This window comes from Panthera onca, chromosome F1, assembly GCF_046562875.1.
Source record: "Panthera onca isolate mPanOnc1 chromosome F1, mPanOnc1 haplotype 2, whole genome shotgun sequence".
Classification (NCBI taxonomy): Eukaryota; Metazoa; Chordata; class Mammalia; order Carnivora; family Felidae; genus Panthera; species Panthera onca.
Window position 1 is genome coordinate 68,471,553 of NC_138355.1, and position 16,893 is coordinate 68,488,445.

Genomic DNA, 16,893 nt, shown 5'->3' on the forward strand with positions numbered 1-16,893 from the left:
AGACGTGCAAGTGGGTAAGGAACTGAATGAGCACCGAGGACGGTCACGAGGATTACGTGAGACGACAAGGCCGAAGTTGTTCGTAATCTCCTGACCCATGGCAGCCAGCAGACGACAGCCGGTGTTCTGCACGCCCCGCACCCCCAGAGTGGCCGGGGTTCCTGCAGCCGGGCTGCGGAGTGCAGGAACAGGGTCATCGAGGTCTGAGGGAGCTGATGCCAGACTGACTCCAGAGAAGTGTCACCTGGCCCCACCCCCAGCAACACGCGAGAGTCAAGGCCGGAAGTGAAAAGTAGCAGCTGCTACTTTCGCCAGTAAAAGGCAGAAGATGTTTAGTCTATATCGTTGCTATTACTCATGTCCTGTTCTGCTGCTGGCCTTTTCCGCCTAGAGGTTGACTATTCTTGTGCTTGTTCGCAATCTTGCGCTGTCTCACTAGCTCATACTTTCCTTTTTCTTTGGTTTTCTTCTCGCGCGCGCGAAGGGGGAACAGTGCACTGGGTCAGGGCGTGGATTCGTAGCCTCACTGTGTCCAGCTCCTTCACTCGCAGCCGTGTGACCGTAGGCAAATTACTTCATCTTTCTGTTCATCGCCTTCCTCATCCGTTAAATTGTGACATGATATTATTTGTACGATCAACTACTGTGAGGATTATATTGCATTAATAAATATAAGGTTATAACAATGCCTAAATATAGTGCATTCTGTATAAACGCTGTGGGAATTACTCTACACATATTAACCATCTGCCCTACGCGTCACGGCATGAACCCACCTGTCACCCGTTGATAGGAAATAGGCTTGACTCAGGTGCTGTGTCCTCACGTGCACCGGGTCTGCCCTGCCTTCCTTTATGTAGCTCCTTCTCTAATGGCTCATGATGAGATTTCGTAATTGCCCCCTACAGAAGTCTGGCATATGAATTTTTTAAACTTATTTCTATGTTGAGGATTTTGTACATAGCATCTTTCTTTCTTTTTTTTTTTTTTTCCAAATCCTTTGTTGCAATGTTTGGAAATGCACGAGATCTGTAATGCAACGTTTTAAAGTTTAACAGAACTGCTAAATATTGTGATTACATCAAATAAATTCTTGTAAATTCTTTTGCACTCCTACACACATAATAACATCATTTGCAAGTAAAGACAATTTGATTCTTCTTTCCCAATCTTTTTTTTTTTTTTTTATCCTTTTATTCTACTCTCTGGAGCCTCCTGTGAAACACTGAATAGAAGTGAGATGGATGGGCTATTGGTATTTATCTCAAAGGAACAACTTCCAACGTGTCGCTATTAAATTTGAAATTTTCTCTAGTTTCTTTGTGTATAAACTTTACCAGATTAAGAGATAGCTTTCTCTTTCTCATTTGATACAAGTTTTTTTGTTTTTTTTTTTTTTTTGAATGATTATATTATTGTCCTTCTTTAATTGGTTAAAGTGGGAAATTTTATTACAATTTTCCTAATGTCAAAAAAGAGCCCCTTGCATTTTGGGGCTAAACTCAGTGGAGGTCATTTTGTTTTATCTTTTAAAACATGTGCTAATATTCATTATGTGCTCCTGTGTGTGTGTGTGCATGCATGTGTGTGTGCCCATGCTGGTGAATGCATGCATGTATGTGCGTGTGCATCTATATACACAAGTATGAATTTCCACTTCTCTTAGGAGTTCCATTTGGCATTATATGATCTATCATTGAGTTTTGATATCAAGATGACACTGGCCTCACAAAATGACTTGGGGAGTATTGTGTCTTCATGTGAGTCATTGAAATTGTGGAGGCCATCTGGGCCTGGATATTTCTTTATTGAATGGCTTATAAATGATTCAATTGTTTAATGTTTAAGTAAACACTCGTATCTTCCAGAATGGATCATGTGAAGGTTTATTTTACTGAGACGTCATTGATTTTCATCTAACTTTTATAGATGTAGGTATCACACTCTCCCCAGTGTGCTTTTATGAACATATTATTCCCCACATCATCTGTGGTCATATCCCCTTTATCAATTCTAATAATGTATATTGAATTTGTCTTTTTCTGATCAGGCTTACTGGAGATTTATCACATCGGTTTTGCTCAGAGGAACAATTTTTGACTTTGCTAATTGTCTATATATTAAGTTTCTCTTCTGTTTCACCTATTTCAATTCCTACTTTGACTGTAACCTTTCTTTCCTCTAATGTTTATTTTTAGATCTTTTCTCTAATACGTGATTTCAAGGCTGTGCAAGTAGCTTTCAGTCCTTCTTCCTTCCTGTTGTAGGTATTTATGGCTGTCGATTCCCTTCTAAGTGCTATGGTAGCTGAATCTCACAAGCTCTCAGATGCAATATTTTAAAAATATTTTCTCACTAGAGAATTCTTTAACTAGCAGTTATGTATACTACCTAAATTCCCAACATATGGGGGATTTTCTAGCTATACTTTGTATTTATTTGTTTATTCAGGAAATATTTATTGATTGCTATGTGCCATGCATGCTTCTAGGACCAGATATGGATCAGAAGCAAAGTGAAGAAACATCCCTGATCTTTGTGGGCTTTATGTTTTTGGCGTTGTTATTGATATGGGCACTGTAGGCTAAAAGTATGCTCTATGTAATGGGAACCCTCTTGCACTGTTGGTGGGAATGCAAACTGGTGCAGCCGCTCTGGAAAAGAGTGTGGAGGTTCCTCAAAAGATTAAAAATAGAACTACCCTATGACTCAGCAGTAGCACTACTAGGAATTTATCCAAAGGGTATAGGAGTGCTGATTTGAAGGGCAGCGCTTTCAGCAAAAGCCAAATTATGGAAGGAGCCCAAATGTCCATCAACTGCCGAATGGATAAAGAGGATCTGATTTATATATACAATGGAACACTACTCGGCAATGAGAAAGAATGAAATCATGCCACCTGCAGCAACGTGGATAGAACTGGAAGCTATTATGCTGGGTGACATAAGTCAGTCAGAGAAAGACAGATACCATATGTTTTCACTCCTATGTGGATACTGAGAAACTTAACAGAAGACCATGGGGAAAGGGAAGGGGAAAAAAATAGTTACAAACAGAGAGGGAGGGAGGCAAACCATAAGAGACGCTTAAATACAGAGAACAAACTGAGGGTTGATGGGGGACAGGGGAAAATGGGTGATGGGCATTGAGGAGGGCACTTGTTGGGATGAGCACTGGGTGTTGAATGTAAGGGCTGAACCACGGGAATCGAACCCCAAGACCAAGAGCACACTTTACACACTGTATGGTAGCCAATTTGATAATAAATTATATCTTAAAAAATAATAAATAAATAAATAAATAAAAGCATGCTGTATGTGCTTTTAATCCTTTGATGTGAGTTGAAATTTTCTTTATTGTCCAGTGTGTAGATATACATTCTGCAATTGTTAAATGAAGGATTTTGCTATTTTTTCCTAAATAAAAAGCTTTAACATTGTTCAGTGTTTCTGTGTCCTTACTAATCTGTACTCTACTTTTTATATGACTTACCAAGAAAGGGGTATTAAACTCCCCACAATGACTGTGGATTTTCTGTTTCTTCCCTTAAGTCTATTAATATTTATATACATGTTACATAAATATTATAAATATGTATATATATTCAAATTATGGTAGCTTCCTAATAATGAATTAAACCATATTATATATATATATATATATATATACATATATATGTGTGTGTGTATATATATATATATATATATATATATATATATATATAAAATAAACCAAACTCCTTTATCATTGGTAATGTTTTTTGCCATAGAGCCTAAATATCACGTTTTAATACAACTAGCACTATATTTCTTTGTTTGGTCTTTGTAAGCCTTGAGTATTTCTTTTGCGTCATATTAGCCAAATTTTGCTAAGTTGTGCCATAATAATAGACATTTCTAAATTCTAAGTGGTTGACAACTTCAAAGGTTTCTTTCTTGAGCCTGGTGTGTTTGGATACCAATTGGTTCCACTTCTATATCAGGCTCTGTTTCCTCTTTTCTGCAATCCAGGCTGAAGAAATTGCCCTTATCTGTGGCCAGCCATTCCTGTTGTGGAAGGGAAAGAGGCAGGTAGATCTATGCCGTAGTTCTTAAAGCTTCTGCTAAAATGTGGTCCACGCCAGCTTTTACGTTTCCTAGCTAAAGCAAGTCTCATGGTCAAGCTTGATGTCAATGAGACAGCTAAGTACACTTTCCCCACAGGGAGCACTGCGGATCCAATGGCTATGCACCAAGGCGTTTAATACCGTTACGTGGAAAGCAAAATCTGTGGTGAAGATAATGATCTGAAATTTTCTTTCGTTATATTTTCTTTTGTTATTCTTCCCCTTGTCAAGAACAGGAATTAATATCATGCTGATGTTCAAAATACACCCATTCACTCCAGATCTTTGACCCTACCTTCTTCCCCAGAAAACTGACTTATCAATTACAGTAATTGGATAAAAGTATGAAGGACATCAAAACTAGGATGCCGCTAATCCCAAGTAACTCCGTTGTCTATGCAATTCTCCTATGCTTCGAACTTCCTCAGTTTTAATGTGCCATTTATTTTCCGTTGGGACCTTGACTGATGCAATGACTAGGAACGGAGATGACTAAAAAACATGGGTTTCCAGGATGAAGTTACTTATCTATCTAAGAAGACACAGATAACCTCCTTACTAGTGTGAAAAGGGATGAGTTCATGCTCGGATAAGCATCAGTGTGGCATAGTTTGAACTGTGGAGGAAGACCACAGCATCAGGCAGTCATGTGCTTTGGCTCAGATGGCATGCCAGTCACAGTGACTATATTTTTAAGCTCCTGGTATTCTTACAATGATAGAGAGTGAGTGAACACAGACAAAGTTATGAGTAATGAATAGACAAGTTAAAAGACGTGGAAAATCAGAACGCCCTCTTAACAAATTTGAAGGAGGCCACATCATCTGGAGTCTTACAACAGCCATCACGGAGGGTGAAGTCCGCAGTCTGGATGTGTATTTAGCTTTTAAACATAAACCTGACGAGAGCTCTTATGCTAAATGAGACATGAGACGTGGGATGAATACATTTCAGATGACCTAAGTGAGGCCGAGGTCTTGATTCTCCAGTTCCCCTGAACCACCCTTGTCTGTTGAAGAAGATACCACCCCAACCCCCACACATCTAAGGGAATCAACCGTCCTTTGCATAAAAGACTCTGTGGTTGCACCTGGGCTAGTTGCCCCTTCACCTAACAGGCCCCCAACAGGATCAAGATCACAACGCGACCTGGATAGAAGGGTGGAAGGCCAGCTCTGAGGTAGCTTAAACAGAAAAAACAAAAACCTATCAGTCCTGCCAATTTGTATCAGTGGGGGTGAGGAGGCCATGTCCCTATGCAAAAAAAGAACTATGAAGATCTTAGACCAAAGGGGAAGACACATCAATTTCAATCTTGTTACATTTGTCGATACAGGAGCACTCAACTGGGATTCAGAATTTAATAGGTGGACTCATGCCTCCAGAAAAGGCATTGTCTGCTAGAATAACTAATTGAAGCCTGAACTAAATATTGACATATGGTTAATACATTGGAAAGGGCACAGTTTTTGTAACACACCATAATGAATCCAAAAGCTCCGGGAAATGAATGTGTTGGGATAGAAACACTATAGAAAACTGCCATATACAACACTAACCACCAACACCCAGGGGACCTGGTTGCATTTACAGAATGCAGTAGTGAATATAAACATCCTTAAAGAGTTCTGTGGTGATTGCTATTATAGACTAGAGGTGATGGGTAATAGTGCTCTGGAGAGTGGAAGCCTGGGGGTCACACAAAACTGTCAGAGATACAATGTGGACAATGAACAATATAAACTGAAGCATGTGATGATGATTAGTGTTATGAACTGCAAAGATCTGTGGAAACGGCCAGTTGACCATGGGATTTCTGACAATAAAATAGATGAGCAGCCAATCGATAAACTGTTTGATCGTAGTCTATGTCTGATGGATGGCTGTGCAAGTTACCAGTATGGTAATTCATAGCCTCTTACCTAAATTTCAGTACGACACCAATTCCCAAGCCTGAAACTCCTTGATTGTAAAAGAAGATGGATAATTTTGAGGAAAGACGCACAACATGGCCACAATTGTATCCTGAAAATCTTGACCCAGTAATTCCCAGAGAGATCTCCACCACTTACCAAAGTGCCTGTGCACTGGATAAAGGAAAACATTCAGACCTTGTGGAGGTTCTTAGATACCGTCCGTACGCTTAGGCACATCCCGAGAGACTCAGAATGCCACTATGATCTACTGGTCAGAGTAGAAACTAATGGAGGGCAGATATTAGGTGAAGTCTTGGTTCATTCAGGTCTGCCAGGATTTGAGGCTCTTTGAAACTGGACTCAGGCTCTGAGAAGGCTGGTGGTTTATTTCTTCTTTGCCTCATTCCTATTATGTTCCTCTTGTGGGTCTCAACTGAAACGCTTGGGGAGTTCACCAGCTCACCACTCCATTGTGGTCTTTTGTCCTCCAACTCCATGGGTCTCAATCTCTTGACTTTTTGGTAGTCTCTTCCAAAACTGCCAGGTTCTCTGGCGAGTGGATGCTCCCCATGTACTAGAACAATCTCTCCAGGTTTCTTGCTTTTCCTGGATTCTGCTCCTTAGGGTCCTGACGTCTTCAAACCAATTTTTCTCCAATATTTTCTTGTAGCTTTTCTGGTTATTCCTGGTGGGTGGGTTGAGTCAAAATTTCCTCATCTATTATTCCCAGAAGAGGAACTCTTATTTTGCTTTTGTTAACTAAAGTAGATGTTTTAAAGCATAAAGTGCACAGATCAGAAGTTATATAGTTTGAGGAGTTTTTATAAATTAAACACACCAGGGGCGCCTGGGTGGCTCAGTCGGTTAAGTGTCCGACTTCAGCTCGGGTCATGATCTTACACTCCGTGAGTTCAAGCCCCGCATCAGGCTCTGTGCTGACAGCTCGGAGCCTGGAGCCTGCTTTGGATTCTGTGACTCCTTCTCTCTCTGCCCCTCCGCCTCTCACTCTGTCTCTCTTTCAAAAATAAACATTAAAAAAAATGTTTTAATTAATTAATTAAACACACCAGATAAATAAATTATCGTGAGAACTTCATAAGGCTCCATTATGACTCTTCCCAGGCATTATCGCCCAAACCTAACCTTTACCCTGGCTTCTATCACCATAATTTTCACCCTTTTTTGGTCATTATACAATGAAATTATGTGTGTCTGGTTAATTTCTCCGGATATCATGTGTGAGAATTTGATGTTTTTATCTTTTCAGAGTATCTTTAGCTTTACAGAAAATAATGCATAAAAACACAGAGTTCCCGTCTGTACCCTCCCCAACCAATATACCCAGCATCCCCTATGACTAACATCTTGAAATATTGGACTACATTTGTCAAATTTAGGGTTTTTTTAATGTTTGGTTATTTTGAGAGAGAGAGAGGGAATCCCAGGCAGGCTCTTCACTGACAGCATGGAACCGTGAAATCATGACCCAAGCTGAAATCAAGAATCAGATGCTTGACTGACCGAGCCACCCAGGCAGCCCACATCTGCCGGATTTGTTGAACTAATATCAACACATTAGGTTCTATAGGTTTCCACAAATGCATAATGTCTCACATCCACCATTGTAATACCACAGAGAATAGTTTCAGCCCCCTAAAAATCCCTAAGACTCCAACTCTTTATCCCTCTCTACCTTCCCTGAACCCCGGACAACCACCAATCGTTTCACTGTCTCTATAATTTGGTTTTACCCAGAGTGTCAGGTAGTGGAAGTTACACAGTATGTAGCCTTTGCAGACTGGCTTTTTTCACTTAGCAATACGCATTTAAGGTTCTTCAATGTCTTTTCATGATAGGATAGCTTCTTTCTTTTTCTACTTATTTATTCCTTCACCAAGACCATGCCTTCTTGATTACTGTTACTTTATAGTAAGTCTTGAAGTCAGGTAGCATCAGTCCTCCAACTTGATTGCTCTCTTTTAACGTGTTTTAAAATGTAGATTCATTTTTATTCGGATAGACCAACAGATCAGGAGGTAATTGCCATTGAAAAGATAGTTTATTACAATTCCTATGATGGGGGTAGGGGTGGGGAGTTACACCATGCCATTCAGGTCAATACACCAAGGAACACTGAGTTGGGTCACAGGCAGAGAGGACAAGGGGAAATGAGAAAGAGCTCCCTTCCCACCCCCCCACCACCTTTTTATTTGGTTTTCATGGGAAGGAAAGGGCAAGGCAGGGTAAGCAGGCTAAGCAGGTTTAGGACTGGCCAGTTGATAATTTCAGGGAGCTCCTGAGTGTGGGGCCATCCCTAGTTGTCTGAAACATGGCCTTGGGATAACCAGCAAAGGGAAATGATGTAAAGCCTGAAAAAGCAGACATTTTGAGAGTAAGGGCCCTAGACTCTTTGCACATGAAAGGCATGCTCTAAGTAAAGTCATCTGTTATCTCCAGGAATTGGAAGCCTTTAACCCTAGGAGGGCAGTCTCTCCCTGGTCAAGGCCCCAAATGTTAAAACAACAGATATAGAAACTAGAAAGTGTACTTAACATGCAATACCGTGTTGGCTATCCTGGGTCTTTAGCCTTTCCATATAAACTTTATAGTCAGTTTCTTGATATACCTAAAATAAGTTGCTATGATTTTGATTGGGATTGCCTTGAATTTATAGATCAAGTTGGGGAGAGCTAACATCTTAACAATACTGTGTCTTCCTATCCATGAACATGGACTCTTTTTCCATTGATTGAAATCTTCTATTTCTTTCATCAGTATTTTTATAATTTCATAAGACGGACTTTTGTGTATTAACTCTTTATCCTGCATCTTGCTTTAATCTCATCTGTTACTTTCAGGGGTTTTTGGATCTAATCTTTGGGATTTTCTATGTAGACCATCGTGCCACGTGTGAAGAGATGTTTTTCTTCTTGTTTTTATTTTTATACTTTCTATTTTGTTCTTATGTAGAAGCCAAGCAGGTTTCCTTTCTCCAGAGGTAATCTGTATTTCTGTCCGGCAGATCTTTAGAAGGACAACCAGTTTAGATCCACTGTAAATTAAATTCAGGGCTCAAATTTCTTAGACCAAGCAGAGATGCAAACTTGAACTGCAAATCAGAATGAAGGCCTACTGCTCACAACCTCTCTGAAATGGATTTATTTTCCCCCACCCTGTCCCATGTCTTTGGTCAGCCTGGGGGCAACTTTGCCATTAGTGTCTCTGAACAGTGAGTTGAGGGGCAGGCTTAGTTGTGCTTCATGCTTATCCTAAGGCACCATCCTTCAGAGTCAGAGCTTAAAGTAGAAGATCTATTTTTTTAATTTTTTTTTTTTCAACGTTTTTTATTTATTTTTGGGACAGAGAGAGACAGAGCATGAACGGGGGAGGGGCAGAGAGAGAGGGAGACACAGAATCGGAAACAGGCTCCAGGCTCCGAGCCATCAGCCCAGAGCCCGACGCGGGGCTCGAACTCACGGACCGCGAGATCGTGACCTGGCTGAAGTCGGACGCTTAACCGACTGCGCCATCCAGGCGCCCCTAGAAGATCTATTTTTTGACTCACATTTGGTGGGCACTGGACTTTAATTGCAAACATCTTCCTCCTCTGATTCCCTCAAATCGGCGTCGTGGGTTTGTCATTCCTTCCAGATAAGTCAAAGTCTTCAGTGTGGAAGGAACTTCCAACATGCCACTCATCTTTCTAGATGCTTGCTTTGTTTCAGATTTTGATCTGAAAAGTTCCTGCTATGCTGTCAGCTTGTCAACATATTTATATATATGTTTTAAATATTCCCCCGGCATTTTAGTTGTTTTCGGAAGGATGATTTGCTGGAATGTCCAGACTGGCTACTACCAGAAATAGGGGTGCTCAGCCTTCCTCCTCACTTGTTTTCCCTTGAACGTCCTGGCATGAGACATGCAGTAGTTTCCAGTTAGCTTTCCTACTCCCAGTGTTTTTGTTCATGAAGTCATGGGATGAATCTCAGCCCTGATTGTGTTCGTGGGTCTTCACTGGGACCTTGTCATCTTTCTAGCCGTCCTGATGTCCACTGGCACATGCTTTAGCACGCCTCTTGTTATGTTTGTATTCGTCTTCCTGCTAAATTAGAACGATCGGTGTGATCTATTTATCTTTGAATCACTGTGATGCCTAATGTTATGCCTTCCAAAACACCACACATATGAGTGGTTGCTCCATGAGTGGTTGCTGAATAAAAGTCTTTCCCTTGCAATAATTCCCTGAAGGTCATTTAAAAACCCAGTTGTCTGACTTTTATTCAGGCTTTGAGTAGAGAAGGGAGATGGAGATTTTCCACATAATCACCAACCCCTGCCTTTACCTCTTACACTTTATCAAATCAGTCTTCATGGGGTTGGAAAACTTGCTTTCTCTTGACATCTCAGTGTTTTGTAACCTTTTTGTCAGAGAGTAACTAAACTCCTCCCATGCTAAAAGGATACTTATTTGCCATTTTAGTGCTTTACAGAGTGGGAACGTTTTTTGCAATCTGAATTATTCTCTTCTGTATCAGATAAGATGCCCTTGTGTAAGTTCAGCCATTTGTTTTCTTTCTCCCATTAGCTCCCCTTAAGACCTAGAGGACCCTAGTCCTTAGAATCCCAGAAGGTTGTGAATATTCTCCAACTTAATTATAGAATCTGAATTGACATATGAATATAGAATGGGCTATTTTCAACCTCTTTATTTAAGACTCAAAAAGGTTTGGACATCTAAGTGTCTAGATTAACACTTTATGAAATGTTTCAGGGCATTTTTTTCCCAATTGCTTCTTCTTTCAGGACGGACATCATGGCTTTTACAAGTGACCTTCTACTGCTGCCTTTTTCAACATTCGAAAAACCTACAAGACTGTGAGCCATGAAACTCAAAGTCTTATGTCAACTTTCTTGATCACTTGAACATAAGTGGGTAAGTGGATCTTCTGTGTCAGTTACTGTCTGAAGAAGGAAACATTTTCCACCAAGGATTTCAAATTTGAATGGATTTGCACAATAATTTTTTATTATTATGGAAAAGATTCTGCACCAAAGTAAAACTTGATTTGCTTTTTTTCTTGAAATGAAGGAAGCATCCACTCTGATGGCGTGTGCATGCACACACACACAGAAACACATATGCACACATAGCACATTTCCCATCAAATTGAAATGCCGAGAAACGAAGCAAGACAAGTGACAGAGGCAGGGCAGGAAAGTGCATCAGCATAGATTTTGATTTTTTTTAAAAAAAAAGGTGACTTGGAGAATAATAGAAAACTTAGGAATGATATAGGTTATAATAGAAGAGCAGAGAGCACATTCTAGGGGAAATAAAATCACAGTCTGTGAGAAAGCTCAGAAACAAAAGGAGAATTAAGCCATGTCATCACTTATTAAGCTTTTGTTTGTAGAGCCTGTTATGTGCCCTGCAGTGTGGTGGGTGCTACAGACCATTCAGAAGACATCGCCATGGCCCCTGCCTCAAAGAAACAGCGTATAGAAGGTGTGTATGTGAATGTGTGTGTGTTACTATAAACTATATATATTCTCTACTCTATGTGGTATTATGTACTATGTTCTATATACATCCTATGCTATATGTAGTATTATACTATATTCTCTATATACTCTATACTATATATAAAATATAGTATAATGTACTATATAATATGTAGTATTTAGTCTAGAATATATGGTATATATAATAATCTATATGTATAGTATATAGTACTACTCGATAGATGATACATAGATAGATAGATAGAACTACAAGATAATATCCAACTTATTCAACATACAAGTATGATTTCAAAATCTCTAAATGTTATGAAGAGGAAAAGTATCTATGTGGATTCTAATAGGGAAGGTTTATTGGAGAATGTGAGACACGATAGGGATTTGAATGCAGAGAACAATAGGTTAGGGGCACCTGGGTGGCTCAGTCGGTTAAGCTTCCGACTTCAGCTCAGGTCATGATCTCGAGGTCTGTGAGTTCGAGCCCCGCATCGGGCTGTGTCAACAGCTCAGAGCCTGGAGCCTGCTCCAGATTCTGTGTCTCCCTCTCTCTCTGCCCCTCCCCTGCTTGCGCTCTCTCTCTCTCTCTCTCTCTGTCTCAAAAACAAATATATTTTAAAAAATAAATATATTTTATTTAAAATATAAAATATATATTTTAAAATAATATATATTATTTTTAAAAAATAATATATATATTATTTATTAAAAATAATATATTTTATAAAAATATAAAATTTGATAATTGAAGAAAATTTGAAAATTACAATCAGATTATTCCAGAAAAGTCAGAAATGGCAAAAGGAGTTTTACTTGAGTGAGCAGCATGGGATCATGCTTGCTTTAGTCCCGTGGAAAAAGTGGGGGGCAGATTCTGACATAAAATGGCAGTGGCATAAGATACAGAGAGGAGAAAGTCGATTAGAAGTTCAAAGATTTAAATTTTGCCACTGACCCTACTACTCGAGCATCTTATTTAGCTGTTTTCTATTCGATTCAGACAAAAAATGTTGAGCCTATGACACACACTTTATGCTAGGGATTCAGCTATTAATAAAAAAAGTCATCCCGGCCTGTAAACAGAAGCTAATAATCTATAGAGCCAGCCAAACATAGGAGATGAGTTCAATTTAACACCGTAAGTGCAAAGATGAGGATCCTTCCAGGTTACTCTGCTCAGGAGAAAGCACTTCGTGCACTCACGTGGCCTGTAACAAGGACACAAAGACACTTGTGCTGTCTCCCGGGTGGTGAGGCTTACGTGAAACCCTCTTGTTTTCTGCAAAGTGCCACACGAAGGGGAATGGTCCTGACGGCAGGTGGGTGGAACCACCTAAGCGAAGGAGCCTCGGCAGAGATGATAAAGAATGAACCTGTACAAGTGCATCAGGTGAAGCCACTCCTTCCACGCACAGCCGTTGGAGAGGCCAACAAGCTGAGAGATGCCGAGGGGTACGCGTAAACCTGGTTTCTCCTGAATTTCTGAACTGGTTCTGAAAGTGGGATGATTGGGGCTCTGGATGTTACTGCAGTGTGAAATAGGGGCTGTCTTAACTCAACCATGCGCCGGTAGAAAGATCTCCAAGGGTGTGATGTGGAGAGAGCACTGGAGAGATGGTCCGTCGCCTGAAGGAAACCAGGGCCTGTGAGGTCACTGCTCTGCCTCTGATAACGAAAGTGCCGTAAACAGCCGCGTTCAACGGGAACAGGGGAAATGCATTTCCTCATCACAGCAAGAGAAATCTGCCTTCCCCTCACCTCCCCACCCCCATTCCCAACTCCCCAAGGTGCCTTCTGATGGAGATCGAATGATGAGTTGGATTTTCAGACTCTTCTCCACCAGGAATTGCTCTTGAACTTAAAATAATAATAATAATGTTTGCCTTTATCATTGCACCCATCTGCTGATTGTATTTGGTCACCGACATGCTTTCTTGCTTGCCCCCTTCCTAGCAGGCCATCTACGACGACTGCCTGTTGTCAGAGGACAGGCCATCCATTACGACGGCTACCAATAATCATGTGCACTGGCAGATGTTATAAATTACATGCATAATTTAGATATGTAGATATTTCAAAAGCCATTTTTTTAATATTTATTTATTTTTGACAGAGAGAGAGAGAGACAGAGCATGAGTGGGCGAGGGGCAGAAAGAGAGGGAGACACAGAATCCCAAGCAGGCTCCAGGCTCTGAGCTGTCAGCACAGAGCCCGACGCGGGGCTTGAACTCACAGACCACAAGATCATGACCCGAGCCGAAGTCGGATGCTTAACCGACTGAGCCACCCAGGCGCCCCTAAAAGCCATTTTTTATTTAGGAAAAATAATAGCACCACATTCAGAAGTAGCAAATTATTCTTATTTCTGTTTGGACAGTAGCCAAAAAGAGGTGGAAATATTCTGGGCTACATAAAAGTGAAGTATATTTAGAATCATCAAGTTAAAATATGTTTCTCGTTAAATATTTGGAAAACATAAAAATAGAAAGCAAACCCAAATCACCTCTAATCTTATTATAAATACGGCTTCATATCTTGCTTTTTCTCTTACAGTAGGAGAATGTTCTCGTAACCTCATATAGCCTTTGGAAATATCAAACTTGCTTCTGTGGTTGGTTCTTTTAACTGTTGTGTATTTCTCTAATATAATCATTCTCCCATTACTGGAGATTAAAAATTTCTTCTAAAAATTGTCAAAAGGAATATCTTTGTTGAGAGAGAGAGAGAGAGAGAGAGAGAGGGATCCATCAATATTCTGAGCCGGGAAATATGATACTGAAAGTGAAGGCACTGGGAGAATGTTCTTATTACACAGATGGTTATCATTTTGTCTCTCCCAAACTCATTCACAGAAGGAAGTCATCCAGACGCAAGGCTTCAACAGGACCACCGTGGTTACCCAGTTCACCCTGGTGGGCTTTTCTAGCTGGGGGCACTCCAACTGCTGCTGTCTGTCCTCTTTCTTCTCCTGTACGTGACCATCCTGTTGGCCGATGCCACCACCATGGCTGTCATCTGCTGCAGCAGGACCCTACACCCTCCCACGTATGGGTTCCTGTTCATCCTTTCCTTCTCCAAATCCTGCGACACTCTTGGCATCATCCCTCAGCTGCTGGCCCACCTGCTCTCAGCCACCAAGGGCATCTCCTCTGTGGCCTGTGCCACGCAGCTCTTCTTCTTCCTTGGCTTTGCCTGCACCAATTGCTTTCTCATCGCTGCGATGGGGTACGATTGTTAGGTGGCGATTTGCCACCCTATGAGCCACACACTCATCATGAACAAGAGGGTAGGGTTGGGGCTGGTTTCCCTGTCCGGAGTCACAGGCTTCTTCATTGCTTTGCTGGCCACCAAACTCATCTGTGACATGACTTTCTGTGGTCCCAACAGAGTCAACCGCTATTTCTGTGACATGGCGCCCGTCATTAAGTTGGCCTGTGCAGACACCCAGGTGAAAGAACCGGCTCCATTCAGCCGAAGCATTCTGGTGATCATGGCGCCTTTCCTGCTGATTCTGATCTCCTGTGGCTTCATCGTTAACACCATCCTGAAGATCCCCTCGGCTGAAGGGAAGGGAAGGCCTTTGCCACACGCATCTCCCACCTCGCGGTAGTCTTCGTGCACTACGGCTGTGCCTCCATCACTTACCTGAGGCCCAGATCCAAGTCTGCCTCAGACAAGGATCAGTTGGTGGCAGTGACCTACGCTGTGGTCACTCCCCTACTCAATCCTCTGGTCTACAGTCTGAGGAATCAGGAGGTGAAGTCTGCCCCGAGAAGATTTTTGGGAAAGCCCTGGAGCCACCAAAGTGATCTAACAAAAAACCCTAAAATTAACGAGGGAAGTTACAGGAGAAATCAAAGGCGGGACGCTTTCTCTGTCTTTTTACCAATCCAGTCCTGACGTGGACAGTGTTTCCAAGGACCGGGACCACTATTCCCTGTTTCTTTGCTCCCATTCCAGAAAAAAAACAAAAAATAAAACATGAGTGAATCTACAGGCTACATTGTCCAACACCTGGTTAAAAAATAATAATTAAAAAAAAAAATTCACACTTGGCCAAAAGAAAAAAGCATAATTTTTTCTAAGGGCAGATAATACTCAAATTGAAAGATGGCCGCAGTTGGAAATGGCCCAGATCTTGCAGCTGGCCGACCCTGCAATGGTCATAACGTGAAACTTACATGAACCTAACACTTTATTTGTAATAATTAGACCTACAAATACTAAATAGAACTGATTTTAAATCTATTATTTTATTTTATTATTTTAAATCTATTATTTCAAGCCATGTAATTTGCGATGGTATTTAAAACTCTTCAAACTGATGAGCCTTGGATTTTTTTTTCATCTGAATTTCCCTATGTGTATGTGAATTATCTAGTGAACACAGAGCTTGTCTTCTGATTGGGAGAGCTGATTACTGTTAATTAAACCTTTCTTTTCTGCCCAGTGACCCAACTCATACTAGAATAAAAATCTCCCAGGGGCACCTGGGTGGCTCAGTCAGTCTAGCATTCGACTTTGGCTCAGGTCATGATCTCGCCCTTCATGAGTTCCAGCCCCGTGTCGGGCTCTGTGCTCTCAGCTCTGACCCTGGAGCCTGCCTCTCTCTCTCTGCCCCTGCCCCACTCATGCTCTCTCTCTCTCTCTCTCTCAAAAATAAATAAACATTAAAAGAATTTTTTTTAATCTCTTGATTTGTTCAAATTGTGTTTCATCACCCAAAGGAAAAACACTTATCATTAATCGTATGACTGTGCAAATTACATCATACAATTAAAACAGGGAACATGATTTTATGTTTTTATGTAACAAACATACTCTCTTCCCTGTGGAAAGTCCCCTGGCTCATTCCCTTAGTATAATAAACGCTTATGTCTGTTACGTTACTTTCTGGGGTGTGTGTATGTTTCAGCCCTTACAAGTGAAATTGTCTGTCCGTCCGTCCCAAAACTGTCTGTGATGGTTCTATTTATTACTCCAAGTATTCTGCTTGTGGAATGTAATTTGTAGTAGAACCTGGTGAAGTATGACCGCAATAAAGGTTATTCATTTCTAATACACCTAGATGGAGTCTTCTGGAAAAATTGAGTATGAGCAAGAACATCATAGAAGAAAAGGAAATCATGAAAATCTACAAGTGTTATTTGCTCAGATTATTTTGCAAGTCTCTAAGTTCCTGTTCATCTGTAAATTCATAACAAGTTTTCTAATGAATTACGGGTGGACTTCTGCTACGTAGGCTCTAAAGGGGCCAATACTGAAAGTAACAGCCTTAACCCTAAATGAAAATATTTATAAATAAGTGTATATTTCAGCATTTTGAGCTGACATAAAGCATTTCAATTATATCAG

The 16,893-nt window shown here is 40.8% G+C and overlaps 1 protein-coding gene across 1 annotated transcript; it reads left to right on the plus strand.

The window, feature by feature from the left end:
* The first annotated feature begins 97 nt into the window (after nt 1-97).
* On the plus strand, nt 98-15,438 carry LOC132685866 (olfactory receptor 10T2-like). Its single transcript, XM_060643241.3, is given in 7 exon segments — nt 98-285; nt 5,755-6,003; nt 10,825-10,896; nt 12,826-12,996; nt 14,354-14,460; nt 14,463-15,109; nt 15,112-15,438. Coding segments are annotated over 7 exon segments (1,761 nt in total).
* Nucleotides 15,439-16,893: the final 1,455 nt, after the last annotated feature.